Here is an 18,150-nt window from a genome sequence, read left to right on the forward strand (position 1 = left end):
GAATCTGCCTGTTTATTTCCATCTGAGCTATTTCATTCTAGTCTAGCAACACTTCCCACTCCCAATCTTGGCCCAGACTCTCAACTGGTCTCTGCATCTCCCTACAGCAGCCCGAGTGATCTTTTTAATGTGCAGATCAGATTCCCATGGCCCCATCTCCTTCCTTAAAACCTGGTGGTGGCTTCCTCCTTCCCTTAGAATAAAATGGAAACTTCTTATCCAGCTCAGAAGGGCTGCCTTGCCCAGACCCCAACCTGTGTCTCTACTTTTCTTTGCTTTTTTCTATCTTTAATTTTTATTATGGAAAAGTTTGAACATATGCAAAAGTAAACAAGTTATTATAAGGACACTTTGGCACACCTATCGATAATTATTAACTCATCGTCAATATTATTTCTTCTTTACTTACTTCCTCCTATCTGTGTTCTTTGATAATGTATTTCTAATATCATTTCATCTGGAAGTTATTTCAATTCTATCAGAGTAAACGTCTTAACAATTAAAATATAACCATAGTGCCATTATCATATCTAAAAATCTCAAGATGCCTTAATGTCGTTAAATATCAACTCTGTTCAAGTATCCAATTGTCTCATAAACCTCTATTTTTTTCTTTCTTATTGTTTGATTCAGGATTCAAATAAGGTTTACACAATCATGATTACTGATATGTCTTTTTAATCTCTTAAACTACAGTCCCCCTCCATCTGTCTCTCTCTCTCTCTCTCTCTTTTAATACCCTTTGCAATTTATTGAAGCAACTAAGTCTTTTTTTTTTTTTTCCTGTACTGGGAATCCAAGCCAGGGCCTTGCACATGCTAGGAAAGTACTCTACCTCTGAGATATATGCACTCTGGATTTTGCTGATTGCAATCTTTTGGTATGTTTTAACATTTTCCTCTTCTATTTGCCATATATATATATATATATATATATATATATATTTTTTTTTTTTTTTTTTTTTTTTTTTTTGCTCTGGAGGCTTGATTGGATTCAGATTTGATTTTTCTTTCCTTTTTTGAAGGTATGAGACTACTTTGTAGTTAATGGTATAACTTCTTGTACCACTCACCTCCATCCCACCAACTCAGCCACAGTGACCTCTGGTTCTTTCTAGAAGCTACTTGCAGCCTCAGAACCTTTGCAGTAACTGTTTCCTCTGCCTGTAACACTTTCCCTCCTTCTTTGCATGGTCAGCTGCTTCATGTCATTCAGCTCTCAGCCTAAGTGTCACTCATTTGAACAGCCCATCCAGGCCCTCTCTATCTGCTTTGTAGCACTTCTCACCACCAGGCATTTTGTGTAGGTGCTGGGGATTGAACCCAGAGCCTCATGCATGCTAGCAAGTACTCCACTAACTACATTCCCCAGCCCACCACCAGGCACTTCATAGAATATTTATTTGTTGGCTTGTTTATACTCTGCCTCCCCTTGAACCAGAACATCAACTCCACAAGGGCAAGAGCCTCATTCACAGTCACTGCTGTATCCTCAACGTACGGTCTGAGCCACCGTAGTTACTCAGCAACTATATGCTGAATGAGCTGCCTCTGTGTTGGTGAGATGCTGCTTCTCAGTCACCTCACTCTCTCTGTTCTCAGGCAACCAAAGGAGGTACCATCAAAGCTGCATCAGGATTCAATGCTGTTGAGGATGCCCAGACCCTGCGGAAGGCCATGAAAGGGCTGGGTAAGTGTCCTGCAGGAGGTGAATCCTCCCTTGTGTGTTTATAGGAGAATCACATGGGAGGATGCCATTTGCACTGGCAACTGGGAATAGGTTTCCCCTTAGGAAAACACAGTGAGGCCTGGGATGTAGCTCAGTGGTAGAGCACTTGCCTAACATGTGCAAGGCCCTAAGTTCCATTCCCAGAACCACAGAAGTAAAAAAGAAAGAAAGACCACGGGAACAAGTTGGCTTTGTAAGACAAATCGGATGGTAGGGCATTAAAAAATTATCCACTTAATACAGAATTTTAAATTTAATGCACTCATAATGGATTTCTCCAGTTGCTTAAAGCTGCTGTTTGAATTATACCATAAACCTCTGTATAAAACTTTATGTATTTGTTTTCCAATAAGTGCTGGTCTGTGTATAGTGCCATAGCTTTACCAAGCACTGCCACAAACGTTATCCCATTGGATAGATACAACAAACCTGTGACTTAGTGCAAATGGCTATTGTCATTTTAGCCCGATTTTACAGATAGAAAACAGACCCAGAGAAGCCTAATAACTCTCACCAAGTCACATAATAGGTGCAACTGAGCTTTGGCTGGCTTGCTAGAGGTGGTTCCCAGCCTCCAGCTCAGGCCTGCCAATTCTAAGTCCCTTGAGTTCCTCTGCTTGGAACTGGGGTGAATGGCATAGCCACAGCACCACCAGCATGAATACAAGGAATTTTAGGTAAGAAGGCTGGTCGTGTCTTCCATGACACCGTCCTTCATTTATCTCCACCACCCCCAGAGCCACAGGCCTTGCCCTGAATGAGCAGAGTCAGGTGGAGAGCACTGTAGCTACCCTGGCCTAGTTCCTGCTGCTAAGACCTTGTCAGGGCACACTTTGGGTCAGAGAAGTGTCCCTTGGTTCTTAGCTATTATTTAGAATCTCTTTGAGATTTGGGTGAAATCCCTCAACCATGGTATCTAATTTCTCAATCTTTCTATCCAAAAAAGAGTTTATTTGACTTAACTTTGATGCTACTAATATTAACAGCAGCATTAACAAGAACAGCAAATTAGGCTGTACCATGAGTGGGGCATAAACATAGATGTTTTATGTGGATTATTTCCTTTTAACCCTGAGAGCAGTTCACTTCACTTATGAGAGAGAGGCTGAGGTGTAGGGAGATTAGCTGACTTTCCCAAGGTCTCAGAACTAATATGTGATATAGTCAGGATTCTAGGAAATTCCAGGTAGGCAATCTCAGGCCATCTGACTTCATAGCTGGAGTCTAGGCCCCTGTGCTCTCCTGCTGACCCCCTCTGAGCAGAACATTGCTCTGAGTCTATGTGTTCTTCTCAGTTTCTTTTTTCTTTCTTTTTTTTCCCTCTTCTTGCTCTTTTTTCTCTTCTTCCTCCAAGTGAAATAGAAAACATACTGGACTCACCTATTGTTTTCAGGTTCATCTTAATTATTTGGTGTATAACATGAATATAATTTAGAGAAAATATTATATAGCACTTGGGATTCTCAAAACAAGAGTGGAGACATTTGGCAAAATCAACCCTTTTCAGTGGTTGCCTTGTGTGTGCCAATGAGAGCTTGGACTGTTGAAGGAGGAAGGATTATAACACCTAGTCATGATGGTCAATTAGTGCATGGACATCACTGAGCTAGGCACAAAAAGATCTATGTGGGGATGCTACTTAGAAAGAGCCACCTGTACATTAGCATCCACATACCAGAGAGAACATTCCACCTTTTGTTTTGGGGGATTACCTTATTTTGCTTAGCGTGATATTTTCCAGCTCTATCCACTTACCTGCAAATGCCATCATTTTATCCTTCTTTATGGCTGAGTAATATTCCATTGTACATATCTTTCTTTTACATTTTCTTTATCCAAATACACTCTACTGTCATGTATATTTAAAAAGAAAAAGTTAAAAAGTCACTTCAAAAAAAAAAAACAATAAAAAAATAAATACCAAAAAAGAAAAGAAAAAGAAAGAAAGCCTCAGACATGGCAGGTAACAACCAATTCCAGAGTCATGACCCTAAGTGCAAAGGGCGAGGGAGTCATCTAAACTGACAGGAAGCTGGGAGAATAGGGTGCGGTATGGGTAGGTGGAGTACAATAATCCAAGAGCTAAATCTGTGAATGCAGCTGTGCCTGGTGTCCTTTCCTTTGGGAAAGGAGAATGAATGAAAGATTGAGGAGAGCCTCCAAGGCCAGCCACAACCCTATGGGAAATCCAGCCACCAGGGGGAGCCATTGTGTATTTCCAAGCAGGTGAGGAACATGGTGAGCTTTTCCTTTTAGTAAAAAGAATCTGGCACGACTCTGATAAGACTAATTAGAAGGTAAAAATATTGGTTAGCATTTTACAGTTGTCTAGGAAGAAATCCTGAAGCCCTTAATTGGAGTGGTAGTGCTAAGAGTCAAAAAGAGATCATGGATGCAAAAAAAAAGGTTGTATTTTTTTTTGCGTGACTTGGCAGGAAATTTAAATATGGAGGTGGATTAAAAAAAAATCAAAGCTATTTTGAGAATACAAACTTGGCCAACTGGAGGAAGGGTGGTGTCTTTCACAGAAATAGGAGATGAGAAAAAGGTAAGGAAACTTCTTCCTAGCTGAGAGTTCTGAAAGAGAAAAAGATGGTTGTGTCTTTTTTTTTTCTCTTTTTTTAACACCAACAGAAAGTAGGCCCCTATCTTATGTGAACTTAAATTTCTCTAGCTTTACTCCCCATACCTCACATTTTTCCAGATCTCTAATCTTGCAAAGAATAACTATGGTAAACCTATATGTTTTTCATTTCATTCCAAAATAGATCAATAGAAACACTTTTATAAATACCATCACAACTTTCCATAAGGCATAAACAATGAGGAAGCAGAAAAGTTACTAAATGTTCAGCTGTTAAAAAGATGAGGGGCCAGTTTGAAAATTAGCATAAAGTCCCCTTATAAAAAGCAAAACTTGGAACATTTCTAATGTTAAGGTTGGTTAAGATATTGTATCATGGGAACTTGTCTTTAGTTTTAAAAAGGGAACCATTGAAGATGGAGAAAGATAGCTCGAATGAAATGACAAACACAATCACTGTTTTAAATCACATTGAATACCGTGTCAGCCAGTTTAAACTCTGAGAAACACTCCATCTGAGAAATTAAATACAAGTTTGAATTTCTTCAAAAGGCATAGGAAAAACAGAAGAGGCAAAACCCTAGAAGACAGCAGATCTGAAAGACAAGAAGAGAATCCCAGAGAAGAATTTTCCTAGTTGATGTTTATTGGATATTGAGTAGGTGCTGGGCTTTGTGCTAAGTTCTTCGCTTTAGCCTTTGCAGTAACTCGGTGAGGGAAGTCCTGTAATCATTCACGTTTATAGATAAGGAAACTAATGCTTAGAGAGGTTAACTATTCTGCTAATTAAAGAAGCTAAGACTTAAACTTCCATCTGTATTCCAATAAAATAGACAAACGCTCAGAACAAGGACTTTTTTTCCGAGTAAGCTGTCTTACTACTGTTGGAGTAACTCCAGTGTCTGCAGAGGAACCCATTTTCCAATTTCATTCTCAAATCAGTCACTAATTGTCACCATCTTATCCCCAGGCACCGATGAAGACGCCATCATTGGAGTCCTCGCCTACCGCAACACGGCCCAGCGCCAGGAAATCAGAACAGCCTACAAGAGCAACATTGGCAGGGTAGGTGCAGCCTCTCTGCTCTATTCCTGTGACAGGGGACTTGTCAGGCAGCAGGGAAGCAGGACCTCTCCCAGAGGCACATGTCTGAAGGACCCTTTGTTTTAAAAGATGGATCCTTCATCTTGTTTAAAGATGTTCTTGTGCTGGGCGCAGTGGCACAGGCCTGTATTCCCAGCGGCTTGGGAGGCTGAGGCAGGAGGATCGCCAGTTCAAAGCCAGCCTCAGCAACTTAGCGAGATCCTGTCTCTAAATAAAATATTAAAAATGGCTGGGGATGTGGCTCAGTGGTTAAGTGCCCCTGGGTGTAATCCCTGGTACTGAAAAAAAAAAAAAAGATGTTCTTGAAGACAGTGGTTACTGGAGTCTGGGAAGTCTGTGATGAAGGCAGAGACGAAGGCAGGATGGGTACCTGGAAAGAGCTGGAGAGGAGGGATAAATTTTAACGTTCTGTAGCACAGAAGGATGACTATGGTTATTAATTAATTGAATATTTCAAAATAACTAGTCAAGAATATTTTGAATGTTCCAAACACAAAGAAATAATAAATATCCGAGGTGATAGATAGGCCAGTTATACTGATTTGGTCATTACACATTATCTACATGAATTGAAATGTCACACTGTACCCCATATATATTCATAATTACTAAACATCAATTAAAAACACTTAATATTGCCTGGGTGCTTATGTCTGCAATCTCATCTACTCAGGAGGCTGAGACAGGAGGATGGCAAATTGGAGGATTGCCTTGGTAACTTAGTGAGACTGTCTTGAAGTAAAAAATAAAAGGAGTTGAGGATGTAGCTCAGTGGTAGAGCACTCCTGGGTTTAATTTCTAGCACTGGAAAAAAAAAGTGTTTTCAAAAAAATTTTTTTAAAAGATATTCTTGGTAAGATGGTGATGACATAGACATCATTACCCTAGGTATTTGGGGTGTGGTACTATATCGTGTACAACCAGAGAAATGAAAAGCTGTGCTGCAATTGTGTACAATGAATCAAAATGCATTCTGCTATTATATATACCTAATTAAAATAAATAAATTTAAAAAATAAAATATAGACATTTATCATATCATTTGCTCAATAAATGACTGGAAAATAAAATACCAAAACAAAACAAAACAAAAAGATATTCTTGGTATTCTCTACCATGCTCATCAAGAAGTGACTTTAGGGTTGAGTCAGACCTCAAGGCCAATCTTGATCCTTTTAAACAAAGTCCTCGACACAGGGCCTGGGTCTATGGCCTCAATCACTGCCCTTCAGAGCATTAGGCAAGGCTGAGCTTCCAGAGATGGTTTCTTGACCCTGCAGATGAAGACTTGCCAAACCGACTAAAATATTCAAACTGGGGTGTTTTAAATAGTCTCTTCTAGGATGTAGTATCCTGACTCTTCCACCTAAATCTATTTGCAGAATACGTTCATTCCTTCAATGAGACTCAGTTGAGGGACACCCTCTTAAGTTCTAAAACAGGGATGTATGTGTGTTCACATATGTAAATGTATGTATGTGTTGTAGCTGATGGATTGGGAGAGTGTTCACTCCCCACATTTTCTCCTTTTGATTTGAATCCCACATCTCTCAGGAACTCTCTAGTCTTTGTTTTCATTGACTCATTCACCAGAATCTTTTCCATCAAGTCTCGCCATCACTTTGGAACACCCATGAGTATGGTTATTGAGGAAACCACATCAATGAGTGTCTCCAGACCTCAGAGTAGAGAGACTCTATGGCAAGTTTGCCTGTCCTTGAGAGATTTCACAGCCAGGCAAACTGAGGCTCCTTCTCAAAGAAAGGCACCTCCCTGTTGGGTAGGGCTGTGCTGGCCCAGCTGCTCCCCACAGCATCTGCTTGCAAACTCTGGGTATCCCTGTAGGAATGGGGCATCCATGATCAGAGTGGCTCTATATTCTGGACATTTTAAGCTCTTCTCCTTTTCCAAAGAAATTGAATGAGCACTAATAGGCATGAATGTGCACACGACAAGTGAACTTGAGACCAAAGTGGTGTTGCCACACACATTCAGGGGTGACAGCCAACCTGACGGTAAATTTGTTAAGATGGCCAACATTAACAGATCAACCAAGCACTAATTTATTTATTCATTTATTCAGTGTGTTTGGATGTAGGGTAAAAATACCCCCAAGAGACTGGCATAAAATATAGTGGGACTGGGTTTGTGAGAATCAGATAGCTGGATTTGAATAGCAACTCAGTTTTCATTGTCAGTTGATCTGAAGCAGGTTCTTAAACTCCCTGACCTGTTCTAGAAGGAAATGATTTTAATGTCTTTAGAATTTGGTTCTCTGTCCAAATAATTACACTTCTTTTTAGAAAGCAAGCCCTAATAATCACAGATGATCACAAAGATACAACTCAGTATCTTCCGTATATAACAGTGGAAAAATATAAACTTGGAACGTAGTGCATGTGTAGGAACCTCTGCAGCTGTTAAAAATGCCATAGGCAAATACTGACTTGGAAATATATTCCTGATTTATCATTAAGTAAACAATGCATTTCGGTTAGTGTCTGAGAATATTTCCATCTCAGAGCCTCCTCATACCCTTCAATTATTGAGTCCTTTATAAATTTGTGTGAGTTATATCTATTGGCCATGTCAGAAATTTTTAAAAAATGACATTTTAAGATATACAGCTAACTTATTGAAAATAGTGAATATATTACTTACTACTCTAACATTTTTATGAGAAATAACTATTCAAGAAATGTAGTGAGAAGATTGGCATTATTTAACATTTTGCAAATCTCCTTAATGTCCAGCTCCATGAGAGGCCTGGATTCTCATATCTGCTTGAGGTATATGAAGAAAAATCTGCTTGTGTAGACAGGCAGTTCTAGGCAGTGGGGAGTACTTGAATAGCCTTTGACATAACTGTAGATTTATAGATTTGTAATCTTTTTCCTTTTTTGTGGTGCTGGGGATCGAACCCCGGGCCTTGTGCATGCAAGGTGAGCACTCTATCAACTGAGCTATATCCCCTGCCCCTAGATAGTAATCTTAAGAAAACTCCATTGTACACTCTTGAGAGAATGACAATTAAAAGGCAAATAACATCTTAGTGTGATTGTGAAGATGGTTTTGACCTTGCTTGCCTCCTGGAAGGATGTTGGAGACCCCAAACATCTGGGTCCATCCTTGGAGAATGGCTGATTTTTTTTACTGCTGCAGCTAAGCAGGGCTGCTTTCTCTCACTGCAGGACCTGATGGATGACTTGAAGTCAGAACTGAGCGGCAAGTTTGAGCAGGTCATCATTGGCATGATGACACCCACCGTGCTGTACGATGTGCAGGAGCTGCAAAAGGCCATGAAGGTTCGTGCTTCTCCCCTTGTGCCCTCAGAGCTGTTGGTACCAACACGGACCGGTATCTCAAGAAACTGCGGCCGAGCCCTTCTGAGAGTGGGAGGATAAAGTATAGGAGAAAGGTCTTCCCTCATTATGACAACTTAAAAATGTTTCAGCAATTTTAATTTTAAAATTGTTTTTCTAAAATGTTAGACAATCAGCCGGTCATGGAGGCACACACCTGTAATCCCAGCAACTTGGGAGGTGGAGGCAGGAGAAGCACAAGTTTGAGGCCAGCTTCAACAACTTAGCAAGGCCCTAAGTAACTTTGTGCCTGTCTTAAAAAAAAAAAACAAAAAAAACTATATAAATATATATGTATATGTACATATATGTATATGCATACATAAATAAAAAGGGATGTGGCTCAATGGTAAAACATTCCTAGGTTATATCTCCAATACAAAAAAAAAAAGTGGGGGGGATCATTTGATCCTTCCTGTGACCTAGTAGGAGTGATTTTAACTGCCTGTTTATCTGCAGTGGTGGGATTTAGCCCAGGGCCTCGTGGAGGCTAAGCATGTACTTGTACCAGAAGGCTGTGTTCCACCCCCAACAGATATTTATGCTTTGGGTGCAGTTCTAGAAACTTTATTGTTGTGCTAGGTACTTTTGAGGCATGGAACTTTGTGACAGTTCTCTGCTTAGAACTGACAAAAGAATTCTTGGCCTCCTTACAAGACCAGTCAATCTACTGCAGCCTAGCCCAGGACTACAGATTTTCAACGACTCAAGTATGAAAATACACTTGACCCTCTGCAGCCATCTCAATAAACACTTGGCCTTGTGGAAGGCTCAGGGTGAGGCTCTGGGAAAGCAAAAAAGGTAACAAAGTCTTTGCCAGAAGATTCTGCCTTCAGGGAAGAAAATAAAAGAGGTAAAGGAAAGATTAAGCCCGCAGAGGGCAGAAATAGTATCTATCCTGACACAGTAACCAACATATGGTAAACATTCTATAAATATTTGTTATTACTGATAATGATCTGGTAAAAACATTGGGTTTGGGGTATTTAAAAGATAACAAATCCTGTTGCTAGAACCCACGGGTTTGTATTTATCCTCTGCAGGTTCATAGCTGTATTCCTTCTGTGTTTGGGACACAATTTTTAATTTTTATTTTGCAGATAGACATGCAGTTAAAATCACTCATACTGGGTCACAGGAAGGATCAAATAATTCCCTTCTTTTTAAAAAATATATATTGGAGATATAACCCAGGGGTGTTTTAACTGATACATAAAAATATAAATATAAAAATATTAAAAAATTATACTTCAGCCTTGTAAACTGGCTCATACTTCCCTCTCCTCTGGTTTTCATATTTAGGGAGCCGGCACAGATGAAGGATGCCTGATTGAGATCCTGGCCTCCCGGACCCCAGAGGAGATCCGTCGCATCAACCAGGTTTACCAGCAGCGTATGTAACATCCTCAATGGCCCTGGCTGATGTTTTGCCCTGATTTAAGAAAGAGATTAGCAGCAAGTGGTTATCCAGTGGTTACACTCCTCTCTTGGACACACTGATCATGAGGAATCCAAACTCTCTTTTGAAGCAGACCCCTGTCTACGCAAATGACTAGCTATTGGCATCATTAAGACATTTTAGGGAAGGACGCCACTCTGCTTAGGCTACCCCAGTGCAGTGTTTTTTTTTACCCTAAACGTTGGAAAGTTGTTCTTTATAACCAAGCAAAGAACCAAAGGTGGTTGTTCAAAATGCTGGCACCAGTTAGGCGTGTGGTAGTAGATTATAATCCCAGTGACTCAGGAGGCTGAGGCAGGAGGAACGCCAATTTATGGCCAACCTCAGCAAATTAGTGAGGTCCTAAGCAACTTAGTGAGACTCTGACTCAAAAAATAAAAAGAGCTGGGGACAAGACTCAGTGGTAAAGTGCCTCTGGGTTCAATCACTAGTTCAAAAAAAAAAAAAAAAAAATGCTGATACCAGTGATTCCTAGCATTTTAAGCAATGGCCTAGAGGCACTCACTGGCCCAATTTCTGACCTCCAGCCTGGACTGTATTTCCTCTATCCATCTCGGAATACTGGCCACTTATTCCCCTCTTAGAAACTTCCAGAAGACAATGTGTAGGAAAATTCTTTAAAAAAGTACTTGCCTCCCTCTTGATAGATTTATGTTTACGTTGGTGACATGCATTTGCCAAGATTCATGGAACTGTGCACTTAAAATTTTTACGTATCACTACATACATATTTTACCTCAACAACATGTAAAAACAAAGTGCCTGAGCATTTTCTTATTTTTTTACTCTAAATAAATAAATTTACACTAAAAATTGTAATGCCAGTTGGCCCTAAAAATAGAAAAAAAAAAAATTCACAAAGGATTAGATTCTGTTTATTCAGTATTTTTTTTAAATATTTTTTTTTAGTTGTGGTTGGACACAATACCTTTATTTTATTTACTTATTTTTATGTGGTGCTGAGGATTGAACCCAGTGCCTCGCGTGTGCTAGGCAAGTGTTCTACTGCTGAGCCACAACCCCAGTCCCTATTCAGTATTTTTTATATTAGCTAAACATGTCCAGTTGTTGTAGATTGCACCAGTTGTAGTAGATTGGCTAAACAATATAGGGTACACTTACACAACGGATAGCATATCAATAAATCTTATATTGCAAAATTATTAGATCATATTAAGTGATGTGGTATACAGGTAAGTGAAAAAAGACAAGTCAAAAAATAATATGCTATGATACCATTTTTAAGAAAAGAAAATAATGCGTGTATGTAGGAGGAAAATTATAAAATATTTTAATCAAAAATGTGATCAGTGATTATGATTTCTGGGTGATTAGATTATGGTAGTTTCCTCCCGTCTGTTTTATTTTATTTTTTTTCCCCTAAATTCTCTCCAATCAACATGTATAACTTTTGTAGAAAGAAAACAGCACAGTAAGAGCTTGTGGAAATTCTAAACCTTGGGAGTTTGGAATTAGCACCCTGATCCCCGCTCTGCCCTGCGGAGGGTTGGAGCCCCTGGGGGAGACCTCCCAGAACCTGTCCCCAAAAGGCTGCTCTGGATGCTTCCCTCTGTGATGTGGAGGCCATTCGCAGCAGCCAGTCAACCACTTTCCAAACAGAGCCCTGGACACTAGGAACCAGAGAAGGGTTTTGGCCCCCTCCTCAACTCCCCTCTTTTAAGGAACACAGATATCTCCTTTCTACTATAATAACTCTATCTTGATCGTTTTTACTAGAGTTTAGCTTTTAAAAACCTGTGTACAGGGGAGAAACCTTGACATGAGCTGCTTGGTAAATAAGCTATTCTTGGAGGGACAGACCTCCCCGGAAGGTGACACAAGGTGGGACAGGACACTTTATTCTTATGTAGCTAATCCTACTCTCTTGCTAGAATATGGACGGAGCCTTGAAGATGACATTTGCTCGGACACATCCTTCATGTTCCAGCGAGTGCTGGTGTCTCTGTCAGCTGTAAGTCTCCACCTCTGTCTTTGACTTCTGATGGGGGACAGGTTTCATTGACATGTTCACTCTCCTTTCCCTTTGCCAGGCTTTATTCTCAGGCCTCTTTGTTATTTCTCTTCCAGAGACCCTGGCTAGTCCTGTGTGCCCTTTTGTTCTACTGTATTTATATTTATGTTATCATAAAGGGATATGTCAGGTACACAAGTTGTTATAAGGCAAGAAAAAAATTAAATACCAAAGAAGAGGCACATAGCAAGAGGAAGACTCAAGGAGACATTCTGGATGCAGAAACAGAGAAAAGCCTTCACAGCAGGGATGCTGGTTCAAAGATTTATAGGATCAGGGACTTCCAAGAGGCGGAGTCGTGGGTGGGTGCATTCCAGGAAGGAAGAACAGCAAGAACAACAAAAACAAGTCAAGGAGACAGGAAATACTGTGTGTTTAGGGGGTGATTGGCTGAATAGTCAGGCTGGCGGTTCTAGAAGGGAGCTGGAAGGATGGGCTGTGAGTCCTACACTGGGAGGAGTGTTTTCCTTTGTCTGGAGAGTAGTAGGGAGTAGGTTTGGGAAAAGCAGCTGATGTGATGCTGATGGTGATGGGAGAGGGATGTGATTAGAATTGTGTTTTCTAAAAGAGGAATGTCATCGTAGCGTGTGGGATCAACAGGGGCAAAGAACTTGAGGCTGGGAGACCAGATGGAAAGTTACATATGTGTTCCGGATGAGACCTAAAGCAGGACTGGGCTAGGGTGGGAGCAGGGCGGCCAACAAGAGAAGACAAAGCTCTAGATACCTCACATGACCCCCAGCTTTGTCCTTGCCCTCCTTCCTGAGGATGAGGCTTGTGTTTTCCAGTGCTTTTTAGATGCTTCCTCTTGGGTATTCGACTATCACTTCAAATTGCTCCTAAACTAAACCCAAGCCAGGCATGATGGTGCATGCCTGTAATCCCAGCGGCTTGGGAGGCTGAGATAGGAGGATCACAGTTCAAAGCCAGCCTCAGCAACTGAGCAAAAGGCCCTAAGCAACTTAGTGACACCCTGTCTCTAAATAAAATATATTAAAAGAGCTGGGAATGTGGCTTAGTGGTTGAGTGCCCCTGGGTTCAATTCCCAATATCAAAAAACAAAACAAAAAACCTAAACCCAAAATAATTTTCTCTCCAAACTAACTCTTTCTCCTCACTCACTCGCCCCATTCTATTCATGCAACACCCTGAGCAGAACCCTAGAGATCATCTCCACCTTCCATTTCACCCTTGTCTCTGATATTTTACTTCCACAGTATTTGCCTGTTTCTCTTATGTCCTTCCCATATTTTCCTTTCCTCCCATATTTGCCATCCTGAGGAACCATACTTAGACCACAGAATATTGAGGAAGCCCAGCACTAAAAAATAGTCTAAAAAACTTGAAGAGAGCAGCCTATTCTGTTGCTCTTTGGCATTCCTGGAGGCCTCCCCTCTGCCTCCCATGAGCTGGGGTTGTTGGTGTGAGTGTGTGAGATGTTTCCTGTGCTCCTCCAATCCCACCACAGGTTCCAGATTCTCTTGACTCTCCTCTGTTCCAACCCCTTTTTCACCAAAGTTGATCGGAATAGATTGAACAAGTTAGGCAGCGAATCAGCTGGGAAGACAGATGCAGTGGGAGGAGCTAGGGGAGGGAGGGGAGAGTAGAGGGAGCTGTCATTCTCTCATTGGCGCAGCATGGGGGCCACAATGGGGTACCTGATAACGCTGGCAACATTCTTTACACACAGATCAGAGCCACGGTAGCAGCGCAGGCATATTCAGAGGACATCTGTCCTGCCTCCCTAGTCCCGAAGTTGCAGCCTTATAGTTACATTACTGTGTCCTTGGGTTCCTGAGCCTTCTATCTTCATTTTCCAGAATCTTCATGAATGCTCTCTCATTCTCTTTGGTTTGTTTTTCTCATCCTCAGGGTGGCAGGGATGAGGGGAATTTCCTGGATGATGCTCTCATGAAACAGGATGCCCAGGTGGGTAGAACTGCAGCTTCCTTCTCCCAGTTTTCTTCTCTGCCAGTAAGACAATTCTGAGTCGGTGGACACCCTCTTCTGTTTCAGAGTATATTAGCCAGGCTAGGATAGATGATGAAAAAAAAGAAAGTGCCACAGATGACCTTTAATAACAGAGGTTTTGTGCAGAAGTACTTGGGACTTGGGGGTGATACTGGACTTCATTATACCTGAACTCCTGGATCCTAGACTTCTTGACACTGGGTCATTGTGTGTCAAGCCCAGAGAATCACTGGGTATCTTCTGAATCACTTGAAGCTGGAAGGACCCACCTTTGTCTATTTACTTTGTATTTCTATTTCCCCAAAGAGGACATTCAGTAGGACTTGTGTAAAACAGTTTGGCACAGCATATATCCTGAGGGATAAAATTAATACCAAACCCCAAAAGGCAGATGATTCCCTGGTACCAACCACCAAGACCAGATAACACTAAAAATAATAGCTCATAAAAGTGGCTTCTTCCCAGGTCCTTACACTGCCCTAGGACTTAACATTAAATATATCATCAAATCCTTGCAATGCCCTGGCAGTTGAGCATTGCAATCCTCATTTTACAGACAAGGAATTTGAGGCGCAGAGAAAAGATCCTATACTCTTTTTTTTTTTTTTTTAGAGAGAGAGGGGAGGGAGGGAGGGGGAGAGAGAGAGAGAGAGAGAGAGAGAGAGAGAGAGAGAGAATTTTTTAATATTTATTTTTTCAGTTTTCGGTGGGCACAACATCTTTATTTTATTTTTATGTGGTGCTGAGGATCAAACCCAGCACCCGCACATGCCAGGCGAGTGCGTTACTGCTTGAGCCACATCCCCAGCCCCAGATCTTATACTCTTAACCAATACACAACCATAGTAAGAAATTGGTTCTACTCCAATGTGGTATGAACCACTGTGGTTTATGCAGAAGAGAACCCGTTGCTTTCATTAGAGAGAAGGGGGTATGTGTGTGGCTTGGGCTTCTCAAAGTGTGGCTGCTGGGTTTCAAGAAGGGGCACCCCAAAAGCAATCATTCCCATAGAACCAGTAGAAACTTCGTTATTATTTATACTTCAGCCTCAGAAATCAGTGTCACTTCCATTGTACTTTATTAATTGAAGTCGTGTATTAGGGATTTCCAAGAAACAGAACCAATAAGGTGCATAGGTACATGTGTGTGTGTGTGAATATACACATATTTATAGGTTTACATACATCCATATATTCCTTAATTCACAAGGGGATTGTGTCCCAGTGAACCTATTGCAAGTTGAAAATAAATTTTAAGTTGAAAATGCATTCAATACTCCAAACCTACCAAACACCCTAGCTTAGCAACACATTCCACTATAGCGTATTGGTTGTTTATACTAATGATTTTGTGGCTGTCTGGGAGAGTTACTGCTGCAGCTGCTCAACTGCAGTAAAGTATACTGCTTATGGCCCAGGGGAGGATCAAAATTCAAAGTATAGTTTCTACTGAACACGTATCACTTTTGCACCATTTTAAAGTTGGAAAATCGTAAGGCAAACCATTGTAAGCCAGGAACCCTCTATTAACAGAGAGAAAGGGAGGGGAGTGTGTGTGTGTGTGTGTGTGTGTGTGTGTGTGTTCCCTCTCCAACCAACAAAATTAAACAGCCAGATCAACTCTTTGAAGTTCTTGAAATATTTGCACATGTCCTGAAATGTCTTCTTTGGTGTTTCAAATTTGTGCTTTGTTTGGCTTCAGGACCTGTATGAGGCTGGAGAGCAGAGATGGGGGACAGATGAGGTGAAATTTCTATCTGTTCTCTGTTCCCGGAATCGAAATCATCTGTTGCATGGTAGGCACTTATCTCACTTCCCAAAGAAACTCTTTGAAAGACGGTGAAAACTGGCCCATAAATAATTGATAACCTTTTTCCCTTTGTTTGATGCAAAAAAAACACAAGTGTACTGAACCATCTCAGGTTCTTACCTTGGAAATGTTATGAGTCCAATGACATGAATGAGGGCTAATTTCTGAAAAAATAATTATGAACAACTAATACATATGCAATGTATTTATAGAAATTTGGCATTCCTGTTTCTAGGAAAACAATCATCACAGCCATCCCTTTCTCTGAAGCAGCCCCAAGACTTCCATTTTTATTGAGTTATATAAGAAAATAATCTTTGTACATTAGGAAGAAATAAAATAGAAGTGTTCATTTATATTTATTCCTGTTTAACATCCATGCTGGGTACCTAAAAGAAGTGATTTCTCTAGAGGTTATGTTGCATAAGATGAAGAGTGGATAATTTCAAATTTTATTTCCTATGTGTGATGTTTCTAATTTGTTTCTGATAATTCTGAACTTCATAATGAGCTTTTAATGTCTGCAGGGGAAAGATTATAAAACTGTGGAGCATTTGTTGTCAGGGTTTTATATCCTTCTTGTAAACAGAAATAAGGATTTAATAGGATATTTCATCTTTTATGTAAACTTTTTGAGTCTTTACGTACATCATAATTTTACAAACCCACATACCCTTATCACACACACAGATTTACAAAACTTGTGGGGTTTGAGAGGAATGAGTTTGCTAAATTGAAAACAGAGTAATTGAAAAGTATAACACAGTTGTACTTTTTGAAGTTGTAATTATTACAGCTATTCTTCAGTGGCAAAAAAAAAAAAATAAGCAATTACTTCTCTTAATAAACATCATGGGCTACCATGAGATGCACCAACTCGTGGCTCAGCTACTCATTTCATTGCCTTCCATGGTCTGATTACAAATAACACAAATCTCCCCCTGGTGGTATTTTTCCAAAACTGCAGTTTCCTCTAAAGTTGATGTAGTGCATTTGTAAAAAATTTCCCTTCCAGGCACACAAGTCAATAGTTGGACAGTTATAAAATAACTGCTTGTAAGTCACTAAAAATGCTTGGGTTTTGTTTTTTTGTTTGTTTGTTTGTTTGGTGGTACTAGGGATTGAACCCAGGATCTTGTGCATGCTAGGCAAGCACTCTACCAATTGAGCTATATCCCCAGCCCCCTAGAGAAAATACTTTAAGCACTATTTGGATAAAGAAAGCATCAGAAATTTCTTACCAACCAACAGTAATGGCATGCATACCTGTAATCCCAGCGGCTCAGGAGGCTGAGGCAGAAGGATCTGGAATTCGAAACTAGCCTCAGCAAAACTGAGGCACTAAACAACTCAGTGAGACCCTCTCTAAATAAAACACACACACACACACACACACACACACACACACACACACACACACACACGCATGGCCTGGGGATGTAGCTCAGTGGTTGAATATTCCTAAATTCAATCCCCAGTACCCGCCCTCACTGCCACCCCATAAAAAGTGTGTCAATTAGATTATTTGATTCCAAGCAACATATACTGACTCCAATTAAATAATATGGATTGGGGCCAGAAGGAAAATCGAAAATAATACAGGTGGCTCACAAAATTGAAGGGAGAGTTGAACAACTTGATGAAGAACAGAAATGAAGGCAGTTCTGGGAACCTCCCTAGAAATTAGTCATGGCTTTTATTTTTAAGGCACGATTTGCCAATGCATTAAAAAATGATGACTTTTGAACCCCTACTCAGATTGTATGAGTTGGAATCTCTGAGAGTGACACTCAAAAATTTGACAGATTTGAGAAGTGATTCTTATGTTCTTTGAGGGTAAGATGACTTAGTGCTTTTGGCCATCCCCTTGATATGCTCAATTTAAAAATTCCCAGGAGGGCAAGTCTGATGGAGCTGAGCAGATGAACTGCTCCCTTGTTTGGTTTTGGTTGAGGTTATGGTGTATGTTGTTGGGTATGGGTGTCCTTTCACTGACAGCCCATAAGAATCATATCCATAGGGGCAAGACAGCAAGCCAAAGAAGGTGATGTTAAGAGATCTGCTCTAAGAAGGCTCCAGAAGAAGACAGCAGGAGAGAAAG

The 18,150-nt window shown here is 40.6% G+C and overlaps 1 protein-coding gene across 1 annotated transcript in view; it reads left to right on the forward strand.

The window, feature by feature from the left end:
- The window catches only part of Anxa4 (annexin A4), a 63,072-nt gene that overhangs the window by 39,467 nt on the left and 5,455 nt on the right, over positions 1 to 18,150 (forward strand). The window contains exons 3-9 of the mRNA XM_027934569.2: positions 1,602 to 1,689; positions 5,283 to 5,377; positions 8,608 to 8,721; positions 10,081 to 10,171; positions 12,130 to 12,209; positions 14,142 to 14,198; positions 15,942 to 16,035. Of these exons, the coding sequence (XP_027790370.1) occupies positions 1,602 to 1,689; positions 5,283 to 5,377; positions 8,608 to 8,721; positions 10,081 to 10,171; positions 12,130 to 12,209; positions 14,142 to 14,198; positions 15,942 to 16,035 (619 nt within the window). The remainder of the gene's footprint in view (positions 1 to 1,601; positions 1,690 to 5,282; positions 5,378 to 8,607; positions 8,722 to 10,080; positions 10,172 to 12,129; positions 12,210 to 14,141; positions 14,199 to 15,941; positions 16,036 to 18,150) is intronic.

This window comes from Marmota flaviventris, chromosome 14 (assembly GCF_047511675.1).
Source record: "Marmota flaviventris isolate mMarFla1 chromosome 14, mMarFla1.hap1, whole genome shotgun sequence".
NCBI lineage: Eukaryota > Metazoa > Chordata > Mammalia > Rodentia > Sciuridae > Marmota > Marmota flaviventris.